The 20,921-nt window shown below is 53.8% G+C and overlaps 7 protein-coding genes across 7 annotated transcripts; 1 reads left to right on the forward strand and 6 right to left on the reverse strand.

The window, feature by feature from the left end:
- Positions 1–187: 187 nt before the first annotated feature.
- On the reverse strand, positions 188–2,134 carry A1O1_08123 (succinyl-CoA synthetase alpha subunit; the record flags this gene model as incomplete). Its single annotated transcript, XM_007728985.1, has 1 exon — positions 188–2,134. One exon carries the CDS (start codon positions 2,132–2,134, stop codon positions 188–190), a length of 1,947 nt encoding a protein of 648 aa, XP_007727175.1.
- Positions 2,135–3,718: 1,584 nt separating this feature from the next.
- Positions 3,719–4,288, forward strand: A1O1_08124 (uncharacterized protein; the record flags this gene model as incomplete). The annotated part of the gene is made up of 1 exon (XM_007728986.1): positions 3,719–4,288. The coding sequence occupies one exon, from the start codon at positions 3,719–3,721 to the stop codon at positions 4,286–4,288; it is 570 nt and encodes a 189-aa protein (XP_007727176.1).
- A 648-nt stretch (positions 4,289–4,936) lies between these two features.
- Positions 4,937–5,365, reverse strand: A1O1_08125 (uncharacterized protein; the record flags this gene model as incomplete). Its single annotated transcript, XM_007728987.1, has 2 exons — positions 4,937–4,999; positions 5,123–5,365. The coding sequence occupies 2 exons, from the start codon at positions 5,363–5,365 to the stop codon at positions 4,937–4,939; spliced, it is 306 nt and encodes a 101-aa protein (XP_007727177.1).
- A 929-nt stretch (positions 5,366–6,294) lies between these two features.
- On the reverse strand, positions 6,295–6,618 carry A1O1_08126 (uncharacterized protein; the record flags this gene model as incomplete). Its single annotated transcript, XM_007728988.1, has 1 exon — positions 6,295–6,618. A coding segment is annotated over one exon (324 nt), but the record flags the coding sequence as incomplete, so codon positions are not given.
- Positions 6,619–7,690: 1,072 nt separating this feature from the next.
- A1O1_08127 (uncharacterized protein) lies at positions 7,691–8,903 on the reverse strand (the record flags this gene model as incomplete). Its single annotated transcript, XM_007728989.1, has 2 exons — positions 7,691–8,621; positions 8,689–8,903. 2 exons carry the CDS (start codon positions 8,901–8,903, stop codon positions 7,691–7,693), a joined length of 1,146 nt encoding a protein of 381 aa, XP_007727179.1.
- Positions 8,904–12,080: 3,177 nt separating this feature from the next.
- On the reverse strand, positions 12,081–15,597 carry A1O1_08128 (uncharacterized protein; the record flags this gene model as incomplete). The annotated part of the gene is made up of 4 exons (XM_007728990.1): positions 12,081–14,734; positions 14,786–15,056; positions 15,112–15,307; positions 15,425–15,597. The coding sequence occupies 4 exons, from the start codon at positions 15,595–15,597 to the stop codon at positions 12,081–12,083; spliced, it is 3,294 nt and encodes a 1,097-aa protein (XP_007727180.1).
- Positions 15,598–17,415: 1,818 nt separating this feature from the next.
- Positions 17,416–20,666, reverse strand: A1O1_08129 (CAMK/CAMKL/KIN1 protein kinase; the record flags this gene model as incomplete). Its single annotated transcript, XM_007728991.1, has 2 exons — positions 17,416–19,421; positions 19,469–20,666. The coding sequence occupies 2 exons, from the start codon at positions 20,664–20,666 to the stop codon at positions 17,416–17,418; spliced, it is 3,204 nt and encodes a 1,067-aa protein (XP_007727181.1).
- Positions 20,667–20,921: the final 255 nt, after the last annotated feature.

A 20,921-nucleotide genomic window follows, 5' to 3' on the forward strand; every position in this document is an offset into this window, starting at 1 on the left:
CTCACTGCTCATCTCCAAAATGCAACATGGTGATCATCGTCAAACAATATATGTAGATAGAAGTGTGGAATCGTTGATCGGAAATGCTCGCTTTACTCCATTTTTTGCGTCCCTTTTGCAATGGCAATGGCTCGGGCAGCCGCTTCTTCGAACGAATCTGTCACACCTGTCAGCCTTGGCCGCGCCGTTACGAATGGTCCAGCCTGTTGGATAACCTACCAAAAGCATCGAGCTTGAGGCCGCTTTCCTGGATGAGCCTCTGTCCCTCGGTCTCGCGTGTGCCCCGGATCCGAACCACCACGGGAACCTTCAGGTCCAAGTCTCGGAAAGCCAGGAGGATGCCGTTGGCAATCATATCACCCAGAGTCAGGCCACCAAAGATATTAACAAAGATGCACTTGACTCGTGGGTCGGACGTGACAATTCGGAAGCCAGCTTTGATGGTCTCGGACGTGGCCTTGCCGCCCGTGTCCATGAAGTTGGCAGGATGGCCGCCTTGGGCAACAAGAGCGTCGACAGTGTTCATTGCGAGTCCAGCTCCGTTGACAATGGTCCCGATGCTACCCTCCCCACCAAGCTTGACATAGATCATGCCCTCCTTTTCGGCGTCCACTTCCTCTGGCACCTCGCTCTCGACGTCTCTCAGAGCATGGATGTCCGCCTGTCGTTTCGAACTCCGGAACGCCGCATCGTCAAAGCCGAATTTCGCGCCTTGAACTTGCAAGGACCCACCGTCACCGATGACTATTTTCGTTTGCAGCACAAATGCCTCCTTGGACACGAAGAGGTCGGCGAGTTCGGCAATGAGCCTCACCAGCTCCGGTTGACCGTTTGGAGAGATCTCCAGATGCGAGGCTACCTTCTCAAGCATGCCCGGAGAGGTTGGGGCATCTGAGCCGTACGCGAACGGAAATTTCCGAGAGAGCTGGAAAGCTCGTGAGGGATCCGTGGTGGGTGATGCAATTATACAAGGCTGCCGCGCCTCCCGATCGATGGAGATGGCGAGAAACTTCTGATCGTCCTTGGAAGAAGAGTCTACCGTAGGAATCCCTCTGGCCTTCAGCATATCGAATGCTTGCGATTGTTTGATGTACAGCGTGCGGCGCTGTCCTAAAGCAGATCTGCTGGGTCCAACAGCTTTAGGTCTTCGCCGCACGGTATGGTAGCTTCTCCGCTGAGCGGCTCCATTGCGTCCTACACCTGGACTTCCGGCACTGGACCGTCCATTCAGCAACCGCTTCATCCCGCTACCAAACTTCTCCGGGTGGTCGACCACTGTCACCCCGACGTCCTCCAGGATCTTGATCTTCTGTGCAGCAGTGGCTTCCCCCGGAGCTGCCCATGCGCCGGCATGGCCCATGATCCGGCCTGGAGGTGCCTGTATACCCCCAATCAGGGCCATGAAAGGTTTGGGGTTTGCTGTCCGTCGATTATAGTCCTCGATCCACTCGGCCGCTCTCAACTCGGCGCTGCCTCCGATTTCACCTATAACGATTATGCCTTCCGTATGTTCATCCTCCACCAACACTTGAAAGGCCTCGACGAAGTTGGTGCCCGCAAGCACATCGCCACCCATGCTGATGCAGTAAGTCTGGCCAAGGCCGGCGCGTGTGGTAGACGCCACGGCCTCGTAGCTCAAAGTCCCCGACTTGGCCACAATGCCGACATTGCCATCCGTGAAGAACGGGAGAGGCTGGAACCCTAGCCGACAGCGGCCCTGGACGTTGATGATGCCTGGACAATTAGCACCGACTAACCGTGTCTTTGATTGCGTCCGCAGCATCTCGTGGATCCTCAACGTGTCGTGTAGCGGTATGTGTTCGGCGACGGCCACGATGAGAGGGATCTCATTCTCAATGGCCTCTTCCATGGCAGCAACTGTCCCATTTCCCGGGACGTAGATGGCACTAGCATCTGGCTTGAGCTTCTCCACAGCCGCTCTCACTGACGGCAAGACTGGTAGACCCAAATGTTCGCCCTCAAAGCCTGGTTTCACACCCCCGACAATGTTGGTCCCCCATTCCAAAGATTCCTGGGCGTTCATGGTCGCTTGGCGGCCCGTGAATCCTTGATATAGCACACGGGTATGCTTGCCTATCTTGAGATTGTCGATGGTATCGGCATATGACCGCATGCTGGCAGATGTAGTGAAAGGGGACACGTTCCCGCCGGTGCCATGTTTTCGCAGAGTTCGAAACGAACATCTGTGGGGTCGCAATCCTCTAGGCAATATGAACCTCGACATCACTCGGGGCACACTGGGGGGGTCAGATCAGCCACCGCTGGCTGTGTCAGCACGACAGGAAACAAAGGTCGGTTGCGGGATGCCGAGTCGCAGAAGGAGGGTTCATAGATATATGTTTATTCGGCAACATTAACGGCACTCTTACCACACGCTCCGGGAACTATATGGGGGAAAGGAATATCATATATACAAATCCATGCGGACACAGGGTCCTGGCACAAATCCCGAGGCCGGCACCGGGGAGGAATAGAGCAAGAGGAAGAGAAAGATGCGGAGAGAGGATGAGGGAGTGGAGGAGGTTGATATCCACCGCCCTCGAGACGCACGAAAGACTCGGAGCAGACAGTTCAAAGTCCGAGACGCTAACAGAGGATTCCGAGATAGCAGCCGATGAAGTTGCGAGACCGGAGATGAATTGTTGTACCGCTTGGAGTCCAGAGAAGTTGAAGAGCTGATGAGCTTCAAGGGCACGGCTCCCTAGGCCTCGCATGTTGATCCGCTCATACTGATATCGTACATGGTCCGTCGTCTGTCAGCCACTGTCAAGGCAACCGTATATTAGAACACTCGGCTTCGATCAGATATCATCGGATGGCTATGAGGACTCGAAGTAGTAGTAGTATATTAGTAGTAGAACTTATACCTTCAGGTACAAGGTTCATAGTGCTCATGGATGCGGGGTGCAGCAGCAGAACAGTCCCAAGGATGCCTAGAGCAGCCAAAACCACAGCTGCTGCCAGGGCTTGATTCAAGGCGGTGGGAGTTTCGTTAGGGCTGGGAAGCCCTGTAGCCTTCCTAGCCCCCTAGCCCCCTAGCCCGAATACAGAGCACAAATTCTGGAAGGTTTATTAGGGGCTTAAGGGCATCTCAGGCAACGTCACAGCTGCCAGGGATCCTCGGCCCAATGGGCAATAATAAACTAGCCTGAGACCTTAGCCACCAGCCCCTAAGCTCCCTCCCACTATTAAGGCTAGTGCCCATGTCTTAGGTGCTATGTCATTCTCTCCAGAGTCCCAGAGTCCCGCTCAAGCTTTTCCACCCCCCTCCATCCCATCATTCGTCATGTTCTGTCGCGTGCAATTGACGTTTTGACCGTTGTACGCAAGACACCTACGTAGGTACCTGGGGACCTCACCTCACCTCACCTGCCAGGCAGTTATTAGTAACGTGCATGGAGAGTTGAGTGGGCGGTTCCTTCTACCGACCTACGCCCATGCGTCTTTTTAACAAGAACTCGAACCTGTGAAAAGAAACGACTTCCACGGAACCCAATGGATTTCCCACCGCAGCGCACCGCCTGATGTTGGTTTCGAGCTTGTTCTAACGCACCCAATACAGTACCACAGGGCCACGCCTTCTGTCGACTGCAACAGCGACTACAACTGAAATTGAACCTGCTCAGTTGGACCACTGGCAGACAAACCTCCTCCAAGACTCACTTCTTCTCGTTGATTGTCGAAGTACCTCCTACAGATGGAGTCGACAAAGGTGGGAAAGCTGCACATAGATCTACCGGCAGAATCCACCAAGCCCAAGGTCCTTACAAAGACAAAGCAAAAGAAGGAGGAGGAAGTGATTGACTCCTGGGAAGATGACGACGATTTGTCCTCGCTCGAAGACACCGAGACACCCACTGGAGGATCAGACACCGTGCGCAAACCGCTCATGTCCAAAGACCCGGCACTGAGGCCGCCTCCACCTCCACCTACGCCCATTTCGCCCGAGAACGCGGATCAACGTATCGATTGGTCTCCTGCCCAAGTGCTGGGCGGTGGTCGTCCCCAAGCTTACAGACCATCCTCTCCGTTGACGGGCAACGATTCGGATCGAGAGCGAAGGAGGCCAGAAAAGACCACGGCGACCGCAAGTCGCTTGATCGCTGCAGGCTTGGGGATCAAGCCTCCCAAGAAGACCGAGGAACAGAGACAATACGACCGTGCCGTTCGAGAGCAGGAAATCCGACGGAGGACCAAAGAAAAAGAGGATCAGGAACGCCAGCGAGAGGCGGAAGAAAAGGCAAAGGCTGCAGTCTGGGACGCATGACCTCCATGGCACTTGCACCACTTCACCTTCATGCATGTACTGCAATGTGTTAGTATGACAGACTCTTAAAGCCGCGGTTGCGAATCACTGGGCATTGAGCAGCAAAAACAGGCCTCTCTCAGGTCGAACCTATATATAAAAAGTACCGGCGATCGGATTGTAAATTCAAGAAGGCTTTTCCCGCGTTTGTTCGCGTTGTGCCTGACGCATTGTTGTCGTGCAAGCGTCGGCGTGGAATTCAGGCCTATCACAAGGGCAGCTAGTTTCGAGGCCAAGGTCACTTTTCGAAGTGGACGAGCGAGCCAGAAGATGGAAGAAGCAGCACAATAGGAATGACTGAGCACAGGTCAAAATCAGCACAGCAGCACAGAAGTCGCATGGACAGTCAGCAGTTTCTGGATCTCATTGATTGCATTCAAGTTTGCCAGCACCGAGTGACCATCCATCTGGAACCTGAGCGCCTTATCTCCATAAGTCCATGCACCTAAGCAAAAGCGTCTTCTCTCGATGACTGCAAGACGGCACAGCTGTAGTCGTCGTCGTTCCTTTCGCTGCAAATCGCCCCATCCGTCACGGCAGATAAGACGATGGCTCTTGATACCATACTAGTAACATCGCACCACGCGGCAACTCCTCTTTCTGGCCGGCTCAAGCGCCGCCACCGATCTGCTCTTGATGGACTTCGATCGAGTCGCCGTCTTGCATTTCGAGCTGTAGGGAGACAATGGTCAGTATCGGTCCAAGAGAAAAAGCTCGCGTCCGTCATGACTCATTGTAGGAAGCCGAGGCGGGCTGGGCTGAAGGAAGGCGACAACGACAACAAGCGTGACTTACTACTTCAGGCGTATCCTGTGGCTGGACCTTTTGGCCTTCAAACAAGAACCTGGCCGATCGGATGTCTTTGCCCTGTCGTTCGCAGAAGGCCTTCATCAACTTCTCCAGCTTGGTCGTCTTCTTGATCTTGAAGAAGACCTCGTTGTTGCCATCTGTGACCTTGATGTTCATGTGCTCGTTGGCACCTCCGGCAGGAGGCACGTCACCGCCGCCATTGGGCGAGGCTTGACCGGCATCCGACATGGCTGGGTTCTTGGAGGGAGAATTGAAGTAGAGGTGAGGACTGGCGCAGGAAAAGCGCGAAAGGTTTAGATGGGCGCGGTCTGTAATGGAGTTTAGTGAGTATGCGCCGCAAGTGGATAGTCGACGACGAATGTGGGGAGGGCGCGGTACCGGAGCAGGAGAAGGATATTGCAGATGGTGAAGTGATGGATGCGTTCGCGAGAGGTTACTGAAGGAGTTCGCGGGCGCTGGAGAGAGGAGTGAGAGAGGTGGCGAAAGAGAAGAAGGAGAGGAAGAGAAGATGAAGGGAGGTTGATCCGACTTGTAGAAGTCAAGTGTCAGTCAACGGGCAGGAAAATAAAAGCCGCTTCGCACTTCAAGAATGAAAGAAGATGCGTTGTTTTGAAGGTTGCCCGCTTCCTTTGGGGTACGACCTCGCATCAAAACAGCAACATACAACTTCTGCTGGATTCTTCTTCTTTTGTTTGATGGTTTGATTCTCCGTGAGAATGTACTCAGATAGAGGTGAAAGAATCGCAGGTCAACAGGAGCAGGACTCTGCCATTACTAGTTACTGCTCTCTTCTGCGCATTCCATGCATACAAGCTACAGACACACACCACAACCTCTGATTCTCTTTCGCCCCATTCATTATGTCTCTGTCCGTCAAACTCCTTCCTTTCGCATCGACCGCTGCTCCTTTGAATGCATCGTGCTAAAGCACAAAGATGGCTTCAACCGATCACGTCGGCGGGCTTTTTGGTCTCCTGCATAGCATCCACGGCCTGCGCGCTTTCATGCGAACGAAACCCTGGTCAGACTCTGCTCATGCATCCTTTCACAATGAAAGCGTGTCATGTTCTGATGGCAGTTGACAGCGTTTCTAGGCAGTGTCATCTCCAGCTGTACTCTGCCTTGACTGAAACAATCCTTCCAAGCCATCGTCACGATCTCGACTTAGACGAGCAATCCGCTCCCTGTATCTGACACCGTCTGCGTCTCTCTCTCAGCTGTTCTCGAAACTGCTGTCTCCAAGCCTCCCAGTCTTCATCGCTGCTCGAATCTCTCCTTACGATCTCGGCCCTCTGTTCTAATCGCCCGGAACGAATGGTGTGCCTCTCCGGAGACGACCTTTTGCGCAGGGACCGAGTCTTCTTTACTGACGTTTGCGCCACCTCTTCAGCAGGCGGTATCTGCTTCTGACCGTCGGGCTGGAGCATGGGCGGCGTGAGCATAATGTACTGCGGTTGCGGAGAGAAGATTTGGCTGTTGGGTGTGGAAGATTGCGATGGCTGCTGGTCGACGTCGTCTTGATTTGAAAACTGTTCGGTCGCAAGAACAGGCGCCGCCGCAACCAGACCCTCGTATGCTGCGCACAGCAGTAACACGAGGGCCACGAGCTGGAAATTGGAGGGCAAGTATTTGTCCGGCTTCATTGTCGATTTCGTCCCAAGTTCTTATCTCCCCCTCTCGGTCTCTCTTCTGGTTGCGCTCGCTTGATGCAGTTGATCCAGCGCCCTGTCCTTTCGTTTCGTGTGTGTGCAATCCACGCCCGCTCGTCAGAACGAGAGAAATGTCGGACCGAAACAGCCGCAAAGATTCTCGAGATTGGCCCTCTTCTTAGCTGGAAAAAGCCGAAAGTGACGCTCGGGTTCCCAAGAAGACTATTGACCAGCCATCCAATGTCCGATCCTGAAACGGAAGTGACAGATGTCAATGCGCGAGGCTGTGGATCAGGCGACTTTCAACCTCGTCTCTTCAACCTCTTCACCCGCCCTAAGGAAATTCTGCTGTCCCAATAATCCACCTGGATGGGCTAGCTTGAACAAGAGAGATGTGAAGACCCGGTGGGTGAAAGCAGGACAAGGTCCGTGTTTAAAGAGTGGTATATGAAGCACACGTGTCAAGCAAGGCTGATGTTAACATCTCAGCCATGTTCCACCACCACCTCACAGCGCACCATATATATTATTTTCCCCCTTGCGCATTCATCGATCATCATGCATATCTCGTCCTGGCTGATCTCCCTGCAGGCTGAGGGATGATATTGATTCCGCAGCATGGGTCGGCGAGTTCATTCTTGCTGCAACTGCAGGTCTCGATGCTGGCAACACGTGGTCCCCCTTCATACGTTACGACCTTCTTGGAGACAGAGATCGTGTTTCTTCTTTCACCCAGAAACAGGCGAAGCGCAACTGTCTGAGGAGGTCTAAATCTCACGATTGGGCGACAATGCGATAAGACGGCTGTGACGGGACCCCGACGGGCCTCGACCATGGTCTTGTTCGCACAGTTTTGGTCTATTAAGATTAAAATCCCCTCCCAAGACTTTTTAGCACGATAGCACTACACCCACGTCGTCGCCTGCTGTGAGTCTTGAGTCTCTCTGCTGCCTCCGACATCGCCCATTCTAGTGCTAGACCTCTCTTTTGTTGGTGACAGCTGCTGGTTTCCCGCACTGCCCGCGCCGCCCAATCCTCTCTTCATCATCCGGCCCAGGATCCCGACCATTTCTGCAGCGTCTTCGAAGGAGTCGTCGTCCATGCCTTCCTGCGCCTCATACACGTGGCGGATGCTCGTCCTGGCCATGCGCCGAGACTGTTCCGGGTTGTGCAAGCAATCGTAGATATAAGCAACGTACTCCACCTTTACCGAAAGGCGAATCGGGTGGGATCCAGGAAGAAGCCCCTCAGCGAGCTGGTTGGCCTCGCGGAATGCTTGCGTCGCATAACGTCGATAGTCTTGAAGCGGAAGAAGGAAGGTTGCGGTGGCGTTGGCGTTAGTTGAGCCGTTCGGGTAGGGATGTGTGGCGGGCACTGAAAGCCCTGGAGGTGTACGAGTCACTCCGGACACCGGCCCACCCAGGCTGATCGCCGGTGACCGTTGACGACCACTGTTGGGAGATCGACGAGTGGGTTCTGCTGGAGGAGTCTTGAAAGAGAGTTTCGGTGATAAAGGATCGGGAATCAGAGAGAAGGAGTCGGATGTCGACCGATTGACTCGATTGTTGACCGGCGGATCGTTGTGAAAGAGAACGAAAACGTGATAAAACGAGGCCTTCAGTTTGTAAGACAGGACACGGAGCTCAATGTAATTGCCCACCATGGGAAGTACATATTGCTCGACCATGACGAGCCCTTCGCGGGCCAGCCATAAGATATGATGGACGAGATGTCTGGTTTTCGGGTCACGGCCAGGATCGAGACGCTTCGCTCGGCGCGCACGCAGAAGCTTCTCCGCTAGGATGACAGAGAGACCAAGGACGCGGAAGAGAAAGCTAGTAGCGTAATGAGCAGTTAGCCAGGGCATCGAGCTGGTAAAACCCATGACATCCATCCTCTCACCTGGAAAGATAATTATTCTCCGTAGTGGTAACTTTTGCAAAATAGCCGAGAAACTTTTGGTCCACTTCCGAAGAGGCCATCCAAAAAGAATAGAAAGGAGGGTCGTCCGACGGCTGCCACTGTCGAGACAGATACGTCAGTTCAATGAATGCGTGTTCCAATTGTTTCTGCGCGGAATGCCAGGAGTCGGAGGGATCGGGATAAACTGTGTCCATGACTTGCAGAACCTTCGAGCCGTGCTCGAACACATGCAGAGCCACGAGTGCCTCAACCTGGCCTTCCTTGTAGGTTGAAGATGGATGTTGTGATATGTAGACTGAGGAATTGGCCAAGCCGTCCACTCCTGCACCCAGTGAAGCCAAAATCGGCTCTACTCCGCTAGAAGAAGGTGATATACCAAAGCGAAGCAAGGAATAAAGGACGGTGGTGAACCAGACATGGTCAGAAGAAGCTGGAGAATGGCACGTTGCAATTTACCTTTAACCGCCCGTTCTTTATACTGGCGCGTGCAAATCAACCCCGTTCCAAACCCGAATTCTCAGCGGTAAAAATCGATGAATGTGTCGCTGTTTCGTCGCTTTGCCGACTCTGCTGGTTCGAGTCGGAGAGTTCCACTGACTGCAAAATGGATTCAGACACGCCACCTTGAGGAAAATGTGTTCGATGTTCTGCGAAGCTCGTAGTTGCGGAACATGAAACAGAGCGGTTCGCAACAATTCTGCCACTCCAATCAATCAAGCCTCCTTTCCTCCCAGTATTGAGCGAGTGTATGCTGCCGCTACCTCTTGTTGATACAGAAAGCTCAGATGACGACGGCAGATTGATAATGCTTTGTGCGGCGGAGCGGGAATTAGTATTGAGTATTTCGAGGCGCTGTTGTTACAAAAGGAGCAGGGGAGCAAGGAGATTCCGGACTTGCAAAAGGATTGGACAGGACAGTCGTGAAGAACGATCGGGCTGTCCTCAGGTGTTAGGGTATCTATTCCCACAGTCAGCTAGAAGACCAAACATCTTACCATGACGTGCGTTGTCTGGGGAATTGTGAGAGCCAACGTACCGTGGGATTGGCGCAGTAGGGACAAAAGCAGGTGCAAGTATGTCTATGCAACCAGAACCGTATTATTGTAGCCAATAGAGGTGGGACAGGTAGAGCCGGTCGGGATTGCGGTCGCAGAAAATCTGGAAATGAGGCTGTGAGATGCCGCTTGTTCTCGTCTGACGCATGGCTGTATCGTCAGGTGAACGACCGGCGGCCAGATGTCCCAATGGCGGTGCCCAATGGATGTTCAACGCTGCCCGACCTGAACTTCAATCTCCAGGTTCGCAGACCTGACCACCTGGACAGAGATATTGCTTTGGGTTCGGCGTGGCGCGGTAGCCCTTGATCTTGCCGATAGGACGGCACCGATGGGAGAAAGTGGGAGTAGAGAGCAAGCTCAGAGCATGGCCACAAGGCGAAGGAGGGTCCCCCAGACAGTGAGCTGGGACGGGAGATTTGAGGAAGCAGATGTGTTGTATTCGGGGTCGTTCTAGTAGAACAAAAGCACATCAAGGTGATGGCAGGCTGCAGAAGGGGAAACGACCGTGTGCATGACGATGACGCTCGAAGAGTGAGTGATGAACTGTTCTCCTCAAGCCACCAGCTTTGCAAAGAAGGAAAATTGAACGACGAGAAAAGCCGGTGAGACGAGAGGCTGAGAGCAAGTGATGCTGCAAGATGGATCTGCGAGACAAGCTGCAAAACGTGCCAACGCATCAAGCGCGTGTCCCTGGTCGAGATCCTTTACCTGGTTGGCGATAGCGTGTCGACCAGGCGTGGAGTTCATGGACCGGGGTATCAGAGACTAGACCTACTAGTAGTCGTGTAGCAGCGAGTTTGTACCATGGCCAGCATCTTATCTTTACTCGAGAGCTCCCATGAACCCACGCAAGGGTAAGGCTGGCGAGGAGATGCTGTGTATATCATCCGAGGCCCGTTGAAAACCAGGCTGGCAAGATCGGATACTGGCATCAGTGAAAGACCGGTCAACGGGCGAGGACCGAAGGACAGGATGCGGGGAGACAGCACTGATGCCGGGAGAGCAGATCTGAGCGATGGAGACCGCCGCAGCAGGCAGGGAGGAGAATGACTGTTTCTTCTCTGGTCGAACCATTCGAGATCTTCTGACTGAGACCTTGCGGGTTCAGGCAAATCGAAGGAAGAGAAGTCTGGCAGAGGGACAACCAGAAATAAAGAGAGGGAGAGAAGGAGGAGAGTCGAAAGTGCTCACAGAGCAAGGCAAAAACATATGGCACTGCAGTGAATCAATCCTGTGCAGTCGAGGTCACCTGAGAGGACGTTCATTCATCTGCCTCACTATTAGCCATTAGCCATTAGCCATTAGTAGTATCAGGGAGTATCAGGTACCAGCTACCAGCTATCGGGTGCCTCCTTCCGAGGTTGTCAGTGTGTAGCAATCCGCATGCAGTCCATTCTAGTCATTCTCCTGGGAGGAGGTTCTTGCTAGTCCTAGTACTACTACTACCGCATCTGCTGGCTACAACTTTGAACTTCTAGTACCAGTACTGCCCCGGAATCGGAATCGACGACAACTATCAGAGAATTCCTAGGTACTAGTATTTGCTGGAGCCGTACACACGGGAGGACAAGGGAGCACCCTTCAGAGAATTGCTGGTCTTCAGATTCACCAGGGACGTCTCCCAAGAGGAGCAGTTGATGCAAAGCCCGGTCTCTCATTCCTGCATACACGCATTCTCCTCCCCGTTCATAGGCCGAGCCGCAGTCGCCTGCTCTCCTCCAGATGCATGATAGACACAAGTGCACTTTGCAGACACATGGGCCGCTTCCTTCCTCTGAACCCCTCAGCGAGATTGTCTGAGCGGGTTCTAAGCGAATAACCCCCTTCTCCATACGAATAATTCTGTCCAGAACTAAATTGATTGCTGCTCCCTGCACCTTGATAGCAGCCACTCCTTTCCGGCGGGCAGGCTCATCCTTCCCATTTGTCCTTCCATGGCGCGGACCAGCTCCATCTCTAGCTGCTCAGGAAGGGTTGTGAGCACACCAGGCCAGAAATGACAAACCCAGGCAACAAGGATCCCTAAGTCGATAATGCGGGTCCCCGCGTATCCCACGTCGTTTGCGGACAGTCCAGGGATCGATGCTCATATCGCTAGAGTGCACCGAGTACCCTCAGTCCTGTGGCCGCAATGGCATAAGTACGAAACGCCTTGGGCGAGGCGGTGACGATAGGGACCCAGTTGATAGTCTGGTTCGTAGAGGCGCGCCGGACTTGTCATCGCTCTAGGCACGATATGGACTGGCTGTTCTCGGGGCACCGAAGCTGGGGACTTTCCAAAGAATGAGTACATGAGCGAAGCATCTTCACGCCTCATTTGGCATCTTCAGGAGCCCCTTCCATCTGCCCAAATGCAGGGCCTTGTGCTGGTCCATTCACGACAGAGCCATGATTTTGTTGCATCGCAGGGTGCATCTTCTGCGGCATCTGTCCATAACCACCGCTAATGGCCCTGTGTTGCATGGCGTAGCCTTGATGTGGCGTCGATCCATATTGATGGCCGCCGCCATAGCCTCCCCGCGGCATGGCCATCTGCTGCTGAGGATACACTATCGGGCCTCCTTGATTCGACATGCTGAACATCATGTTAGGAGCTGATGGGTGCCCTTGTTGCGACCCTTGCTGCATCATCATGGGAGCGACGCGGCCTGGGCTGGAGTAGCCTCCGTTTTGTTGAGGATAAACGTGACCAGGGTTGGGCGAGTACATGGGCATTTGATGGTTGAACTGTTGTGGGACAGCCATATATGGCCCATTTGAAGGCTGTTGGACCATCATCGGCGCGCCCGTCTGGCCCACCTGTGCATGCATCATTCCTGGCGTGCCTGCAAACGGTCGAACCGGCATCGGCATCTGTCCCGCTACTGTGCCAAAATATGGTTGTTGCTGATATGCCAACTGTGCAGGATGGGTCATGGGGGAAGCATAAGCAGAAGCCTGTCGAGACGGGATGTTGGGCGAAGGATAAACGCCGGGGTTCGCAGCACCGAACTGCATCCGATGACTGCCGTCGTCGTACTGATGAGGGTATTGGTGCGGTCCACCATGGATGGCGTGCTGTGGTGCTGCGATGTGTGGAAGGTTCGAAGGAGCATTGGGTACCACCACTCCCTGTCCAGCAAATGGAAGGTGATGAGCTGAACCAGAACGACTCTGTGAGGGCGAGACGGCAGGCATAGTATGCTGCTCGAATGCTTCTTCGTAAGTCTTTTGGTCATTTTCTGTCTTGACTGTCCATCTGGGTCCCGTTTGGAAAGCCCATGGCATCCCACCGTTGGCACTGTAGTCTTTATGCGTCTCATCCGGCTTTGTGGCTCCAGGGGTGGATTTCTGCGCAAATTCTTCTTTCATACGCTTGATAGGGTTGAAGTAATCGGCGATAGATGGCCGTTCGGAGGAAGGCTTCGGCTTACGATGGCCAAACACCAAAGAAGGGCTTGCCGTCCTCGAGATGGACCCTCCCCGATGAGTCGAAGCAGGGCTGGAAGGAGTCTGCAAAGGGACGCTGGGATTGAAAGTAGCGGCTGTAGGTCGAAATTCTGAAGCCTTGACGTTCAGGTTAAACTTGCCCGATATGGCCGAGGTCGGAGTGTGCATGTTTGATCGTTGAGGGCTTGTCAACCCACTCTGGTCGGCCATTGGGCCAGTGGGAGGCACTCGACCATCAATGATGGGTATTGGAGCAGGTAGAGCATGGGGCTGTGTGCCCTTGCGGTCTTGCTGGTGCGCGGGAAACCTAGGCTGATATCCAGCATTGTTGTTCCGAGCTGGGTACACTTGGGGCTGCTGCTGGTTTCCAGGGCGATCTGTCCGCGCGGGTTGCGTGATGCCTCCCCGGCCACGATTGAAGACCTGCCTGTCGGGCACAGCGGGTGACGCCTGTGGAGCATCGGCTTTACGAGCAGCAGTGTTCGTCACCGGGACTGGTGAAGCACTGCCAGCTACTGAAGCCGACTCGGCGTGCTCCTTCTGGGCCTTTTCGACAATGGCTTCTTGCTTTGCTGGGTCTTTGGCCAGTATGCCAATCAGATCATTTGGTATCGGTGTCTTCAACTTGAAGGTCTTCGAAAAGCGAAGCAGTTCGTTCAACTTGGTTGTCCGGTCTTGATTTTGCTGAGCCTTTCTTCTTTCTTGGACCCGCTGCTTCTCAAGGTCAGCAAACTGCCGGAACTGATTGAGCACCTTGACTTCCACGTTCTCGGTCGGCCCCGGAGATGCTACTTTGTTGACAGTTTTCGAATCTGCTTCTGAACCATCCGCTGCGTCGGGGGTTGTCACTGTCGCTGCGGGACCATCGCTGCTGTGGGTTGCGGTGGGCAGTACGGAAGTTGCACCATCCCCGTCTGTGGTAGTGTTGTCAACGGGAAGAACTGCTGGGTTTTCTGCCGCAGGTGTCTCTTCTTTCGTGGTTTTCGCCTTCTGGCCGTTAGGCTTAGAAATCTCGGGTCCGGACAGACTCGCCGAGATGATTGCAGGGTCAACGGGGACGCCGGCGACGGTTGCCTGCCCTGTCGGTGCTCGTCTCGCTGGAGGCGTGTATTTGTTCGGGCCCCCGACCGGTAGAGAAGGGAAAGCCTTTGCATTTTCAGCTCTCCTGACCCCACTGTATTTTTCTTCCTCGTCCTCGCCGTCATTTTCCAGTGCCTGACCACGTTCTTCACGGATATGGGGATTTGTGGAGGCCGCGCCTTCAATCTCCCTTGCGATCCTCTCTGCTTCGGCTTCTCTGCGTTTGTATGACGGCGAGTTCCGATCGATGACGGTGGTATACAGAGTTTCGTCGTAGGTGCTCTTGGCTCCAAAGAGTTGTGAATTCACGCTAAACTGGTCCCAACTGCCGGGAGTACCAGACTCGAGAGAAAGGTTGGCGGCGTCCGGCCCTTCTGGGACCCATTTTTGTAGCAACCGCTCTCCGCGAGTCTGGTTCCCTGAAATATCGGCGTCGGTCTGGAATCCTGAAGGGGTACCTGTACCTAGGAAGTTAGCCGAGAACAAATAGGTGTGAGAGCGTAGCGAACCATTAGCCAGCTTGAAGTTCTCGGGGGGAGAAAATTCTGGAATGACAAGGTCGGCGATATCTTTCACGTCGAAGTTCATGGCATGCTCAGGACTCGAGCCAACCAAGGCCGCTTCCCGATATCCAGTTCCGTTCGTCTGTCCCGAGGCCGCAGGGTGTGACTTCCTGACCATCTTCATGGTAATTTTGGAATTGGTGGGATTCAAAGTCGAACCAGTTAATAGCCCCTCAAACCGGTCCCCGGATTTGACGGTGATGGCGATACTCAAGCCCTGTCACTAACGGTCAGCAAGTGGTCTGATCTGAAGGGGTACAGGTGAAGCATACGATGGTGGCCCCGAACAAATACACCAATCTGTCATGTGCTTGCTTGTCAGAAACACCCGCCTCTTTTTGCATGGCCGACCTCAATGTGTTCGAACTCCTGGTTTGAAATGAGCTTCCATTTTGCTGGACAGCCACTGATCCCCGCTGCGAGATGGGATTCGAAGACGAACCCCAGGCTTTCTGAGCACTTGGGCGCCTGGCACAAAGTGTTAGTAAGTAGGAACTCAAAAGTGAACGCGATGCACGGGAGCCATGTAGTCAAGACTGCGCCGCCACATCGGGGTGGTATGGGAAGATGAGAAGAAAGGCGTACCGTGAAACGCCGTCAACAGGGCTTTGCTTGCGCCCAGCATCGACAGCCTTTGTGTTGCTGGTTGTTCTCATAGCCGTCCTTGCTGAACCATTACTGTTCTGCTGGGGATGATTGTTGAGCAGGGTACCGGAGGAATTTGCAGAGTTAGCAGTGATGCTGGCGGCAGAGGCCATTAGCTGCAGTTGACTGCTGGCAAGGTCGCACAAAAGGTTTCGGGAGAGCTGAATCGACGGGTCCAGCCAGTCAGACTGCGCTCTGATGCGACGGGCGGAATGTCTGGGGCAAGAAGGACGGACAGTAAGAGGTGATTTGTAGACGTCTGTGTGGTGGGTGGAGGGCACGAGCCTCAAACGACACACGGAGGTGTCCAAGCGAGGTGCGGGAAAGAGGCTGCGTTTAACTGCGTTTAACTGCGGGACGGGGAATCTCGACACAAGAACAGGAACAAAGAAAGAGAGTGACAAACAAGGTGGACTGATAAGCCTGACCTTGAGGCGTCTAGGAGAAAGGAGCAGTAAAGGAGACTGCAGGTGGAGGATGTTGTGGGAGTTGTTGTGAGATGGAAATAAATGGACGGAAAGGAAGGGAAGAGGAGGAGAAAGGAGGAGTAGTAGGAGGAGGTTCGCTGCGCTGCGGTGCAGTGCGGTGCGGCTGTTGTTGGATTGCGGTTAGGTCTGAAGCAGTTAAAAGGCAGGGTAATACCACAATACTAGCAATAACTTAAGGGTAGGCGGAACTTTGGTGGCCCTGGGGACGAAAGCGAAAGCTGGAGAGTGATGGGCGGCTTGATTCGCTGATGACTGCCTTAGGTACCTACCCTAAGCTTGCTGCTGCTGGTGCTGGCTACTAGGGTATCTAATGAAGCATCTACCTCTAAGTACCTCATGGCTATCTTTTTCAGTTACTTTTCTATAACAGCATGAGCGCTGCAACGCAGTTGAGCAGGTCGAACGATAAATGAAGCGTGCGCACCTGAAGCAACCAAGGGTGGCCGGTAAAGACGCGGTCAGCTGGGGCAGGCACTTACAGGGTGTCGGTGAAAGGACGTTAGGCTGGTTGGGCATGCGCAGGAAGCTGAGGTTACGGGCAGGGGTTAACCATAACAGGCGCTGAGTCCCTAAAGAACCCATACTTAGAGGGGCCTACCACGGTCAACTTGAACCTTACTATAGTCTGCTTGTTATGATCATCAGGTCTTTTTTGATTTGCCAGACATGTCTGAGTGCGGTGCTGTGTGCCAATATTGCAGTCTATTATGTACATATTTTCTGCAATTCAGTCATGGCTTGTGATATTTCAGTCCCAACTCTTCTTCCAATCTACTTAATGAACAATCCTTCATCCTGCAACCCCATTGTCAGAATAACAATCGTCGCCCATTCTTTCTCCCTACTGCTGGACGACCAGACAAACCGCCTGCGTTGCGCTTGCGGTGAGAGATGAAGGACGGACCCTGGGACCCTCGTTCGACCCACCGCTCTGCTCAGTCGTCCTCCGACTCGCTAACTTAACACCTAAGACACGGATGCTTCCATCGATGTACTGTGCTGCCTTGTTATTTGTTCCTACTAGGTACTAGCTAACGATGGCAGTGGGCTCTCCCGACGGCCCCGTATTCCCCATGACGCCAACCGTAGACTCGCAAATCATCTCAGTCTACCGATCACGTCCCTGACGCGTTCCCCGTTCAGACGAAAACAAAGGAACAACCCAAGTTGCGGCAAACCTGCGGCCCATCAAATTCTGCACATCAAAAGAAGGACACGAACATAACATCATGGCAGTAACTCAAGACTTATGATTCACTGCCCTCGGACAACTACCTGCATTGGTCCATGTGGCAATGGCACCGCTCAGCGGTGCATCTGTCCACTGATTATTGCCAGAGAAAACATGACCATGGTCCATGGCCAACCCTCGCCGTCGTAGCTTGCACGGTGCCTTTCGTCAAGGCGCCGCGAAAGCAATATCCATCATCCATCAAATTCGTCTTACAGTCTCAAAGAGTTGAGAATTGCCGATGTCATAGATCGATATTGATTCATACCACCTTGCACCTTCTTGAACTGGATGCCGTGAAGTGACAGCAGGGGGATCTTAACAATGCTGATCTCAAACCTGAGCACGAGTCTCTCACCCGTGTCGTCCTGGACCCGCGTTCGTGTCGCTCCGCCATCTTGAGTCTGGTCGCCGGCGTGGCGTACCTGTTGCAAGTATTCTTCCGATCCCTCGGAGTTCGTCACGAAACTCTGGTCCGGTTGTCTCCTCCTCGTATGATGACGGCTGAGTCGGTCGTCTCTTACGTCGTCTTTGTCTTTTCCGCGGAATGCGGCCCCGAAAGAGATTCTTCTCTGGTGCCCTGATGCTCCCCTACCGCTCTTCTCGTCCAGGCCAGCACTGGGCTCGTTGATCCCCTCCAGATTGATGCTGGGTGCATGTCTACAGGAGAATCCTCCTTTGATCACCGTGTACTGTACACCAAGCTGATTCAAGACTCGGATGATATCGTGTCTAATAAATTCTGGAGGCTTACTGCTCGTGGTGGCAGTTGAGAACAACCCTTTCAGAGAGGCTGGTTTGGCAATCTCGGTGCCAGGAGTGTCGGGAAGAGCGGGTGTGTCAAGGTTATCCGGCTCGTCTTGGATGTCCGCATCCGTCTCCTCAGGAACGTTTGCTTGTCGGTCTCGTCGTTCCTCATGGCGTCTTCGCCGAGCCTGGATGCTCTCCTGCCGGGCGTGACCAAGAGATTTCGCCCGACTGGCGGTTGGCGTGCGCGGCGTCACGAGCGGGCTGGCGTTTGCAGCAGGCCTGTCGGTAAGCTCAACGCCCCGACCGGCCTTTGCCGCATTGACACTTGATTGATCCGACCCACTGGTGGGTGGCGGCTCAGGAGCAAGCGACGGCGATTCATTGCCCGAAGCGCCACGATGCAAAAGCCGTCGTGGCCGGTAGTCCGCCGAGTTAACGCTGGTGGATCGTCCCAGGAACTTCCCAGCTTTGGAGAGCCCGCCGCTTGCACTAAGCAGGCCTTCATGCTGGGGTTGGCTTCCACCGGCATGGTGCGTAGTCGGGCTTGGCTCTCTTCTCCGAGCACGTCGAACAGAAAACGACTTCCTCGGGGGTGCTGCTGAATCTTGAGGCGGCTGGATGTTGAGAGCTGGCGGTGGTTGCGGTCGTTCTACATCGCGTTCACGATAGCGCCGGGTGCTGAATCTTCGAAGGAGGCCTATGGCCGTCCCTTCTCTCTTCGCTGGCTGGTCGGGAGGTGGAATCGCTGTCGGTGAAGTGGTACTCGAGTCAGCCTTTCTTTCAGGCAATTCCAGGTTCTTCATAGCATGCACCACGTCATCTTCACCGTTAGTCCGAGCCCGTGGCCGCGCCCGACCACCTGTAGCCTTTTCGCCAGGCATTTCTGGTGCAAATGTGTTAGTATGAGCTGCCTCCGGTGGTGGCAGCCCAGGGAGCTTGAGTGGCGCATCTCCCGGAGTGACAGGCATGACCAAAGCACCCGGATTCTGCTCTCTCCGTTCTCGATCACGCTTCTCTCGGGCCAAGTAGTAGATCGAAATTAGTGGACTGTAGGCATTGAGGGGATCATAACCCCTGATAGCTTCAGTGGACGGAGTTGACAATCCTTCTCTGCTTATCGAATTTCGTCGTTTGTAGAAGTCGAAAACTCCGCGCTTTTTCTCACTGTTGGTCGAGGTATGGCTAAACTCTTCCTTGGTAGATCTGCGGACAGCATTCTGGTACTCTTCTGATTCAATGATGCGGGTCAATTGCTCCGTGATATAAGCTGACGAGCCGAAATCAAATCCTTGCATTTTGTCAATCACCTCAGGGTCGAGCGGCAATTGGAGCGGCTCTCTATGTGGGAGATAATTATCAGGAGGACCATTGAATCCTTTTGTCATCCACGGATGGTTCATGATTTCTTGTAAGCTGGCCCGGTCCCGGGGATCGACAACAAGCATTCGGGAAATGATGCTCTTGCATTCTGAGCATCGTTAGCAATATCACGGATGAGAGACGCGGGTACCATACCGGCCGTTATCCATTGGGGATAGTCAACCAGGCCTCGCTTGATCTTGGCATGCAATTGAGGCATGCTCTGGTCGTCAAATGGGACCTTGCCGCAAACAAGAACGTACAGGACAATTCCAAAACTCCATACATCAACCTCGGGGCCTGTATATTGACGGGCCTGCAGCAGCTCGGGGGCAGCGAAATACAAGCTTCCGCAAAAGGTCTTGAGCAGGGAGCGTGGCGAGTAGAGATTGCTCAGCCCGAAATCAATGATTTTGATGTCGCCCGTCTTGCTGATAAGAATGTTTTCAATCTTCAGATCGCGGTGGACAATACTGTTTCGGTGACAGTAGTCTAGTGCGCTGGCAATCTGACGAGCAAACTTCCTTGCTTGCTTTTCTTTGAGTCTGCCGTGAGCGATAATGTAGTCCAGCATCTGCCCACCGTTGACATACTCGAAGAGCATATACCAGTGATAGTTTGTCCTCTGAACGTCGATCATGCCACAAATATAAGGGTGAGAAAGGAGAGAAACCATGGCAGCCTCTCTTGCCGTTCGAATCTCCTTGGATCGATCGGCGCGTTCATCCTTTGCATGTCCATGATCATCGGCTGTTTGTCGCGGAACGATCTTGATTGCTGCTGTCTCTCCCGTCTCTATGTTCTTGGCAAGCTTGACCTTTCCCATGCTGCCTTGGCCAATTGTCTTGCCCAGCGTCCAAGTACCCGTTTGCGCAGTGATGGATGTTCGTCTGCGACCGACACTAGGATAAATGGGAGGAGCCGTTCTCTCAGCCTGCGAAGAAGGCGTGGGTGGAGGATGAGCCGTCATTCCGTTTGTTATCACTGTGGTCGGCGCTGTTAAATCCTGACTACCACGTCGCGATCCTGGACGAGAGGATGTTCTCCCATGTGATGCGGACTCTGTCTCATGTTCTCCTCGCCCTTCGCGAGAACTCCGGCGTGACGAGGGAGTTCGTGCCATGTTACCCTGTTCCAAGTCGCGGCGAGCAACATTGGCAAGCACCGTAGGGTTCGCCGGAGGAGGGGTTTCGTAGGAGCGTGACTCCGATCGACTGTGGCTTGGTCTCTGGTTTGTAGAACGTGTCCTGGATGGTTGTGCAGGCGACACAGGAGCATAAGCTGTTGTAGGGTTGCGGCTGGAAGAATGACGCCGCACCATAGACGGGGACTGTTGCGAGGCGGCTGTAGCCATTTTGACCAGTGGTGCCAGACCACGTCGGCCGATGTCGTTGTTGGTTTGGCTGGAAAGGTGTTACGTTTGCAGCAGTAGGAATGCGGTACCTTGCAATCCGCACGGACAATGGGAGCCCTTGACCCGCGGGCTTTGCAGCCGCAAGGCTTCGCGTCAAGGTGCTGCTCGATATGGCAGATGCTCTGATGCTATCGAATAGAAGAACCCAGGGAAGTATGCAGGACCAGAGGTGATGCTACTGAACGTAGTCTTGAG

Source organism: Capronia coronata (assembly GCF_000585585.1).
Source record: "Capronia coronata CBS 617.96 chromosome Unknown acBCG-supercont1.7, whole genome shotgun sequence".
NCBI classification, from domain to species: Eukaryota; Fungi; Ascomycota; class Eurotiomycetes; order Chaetothyriales; family Herpotrichiellaceae; genus Capronia; species Capronia coronata.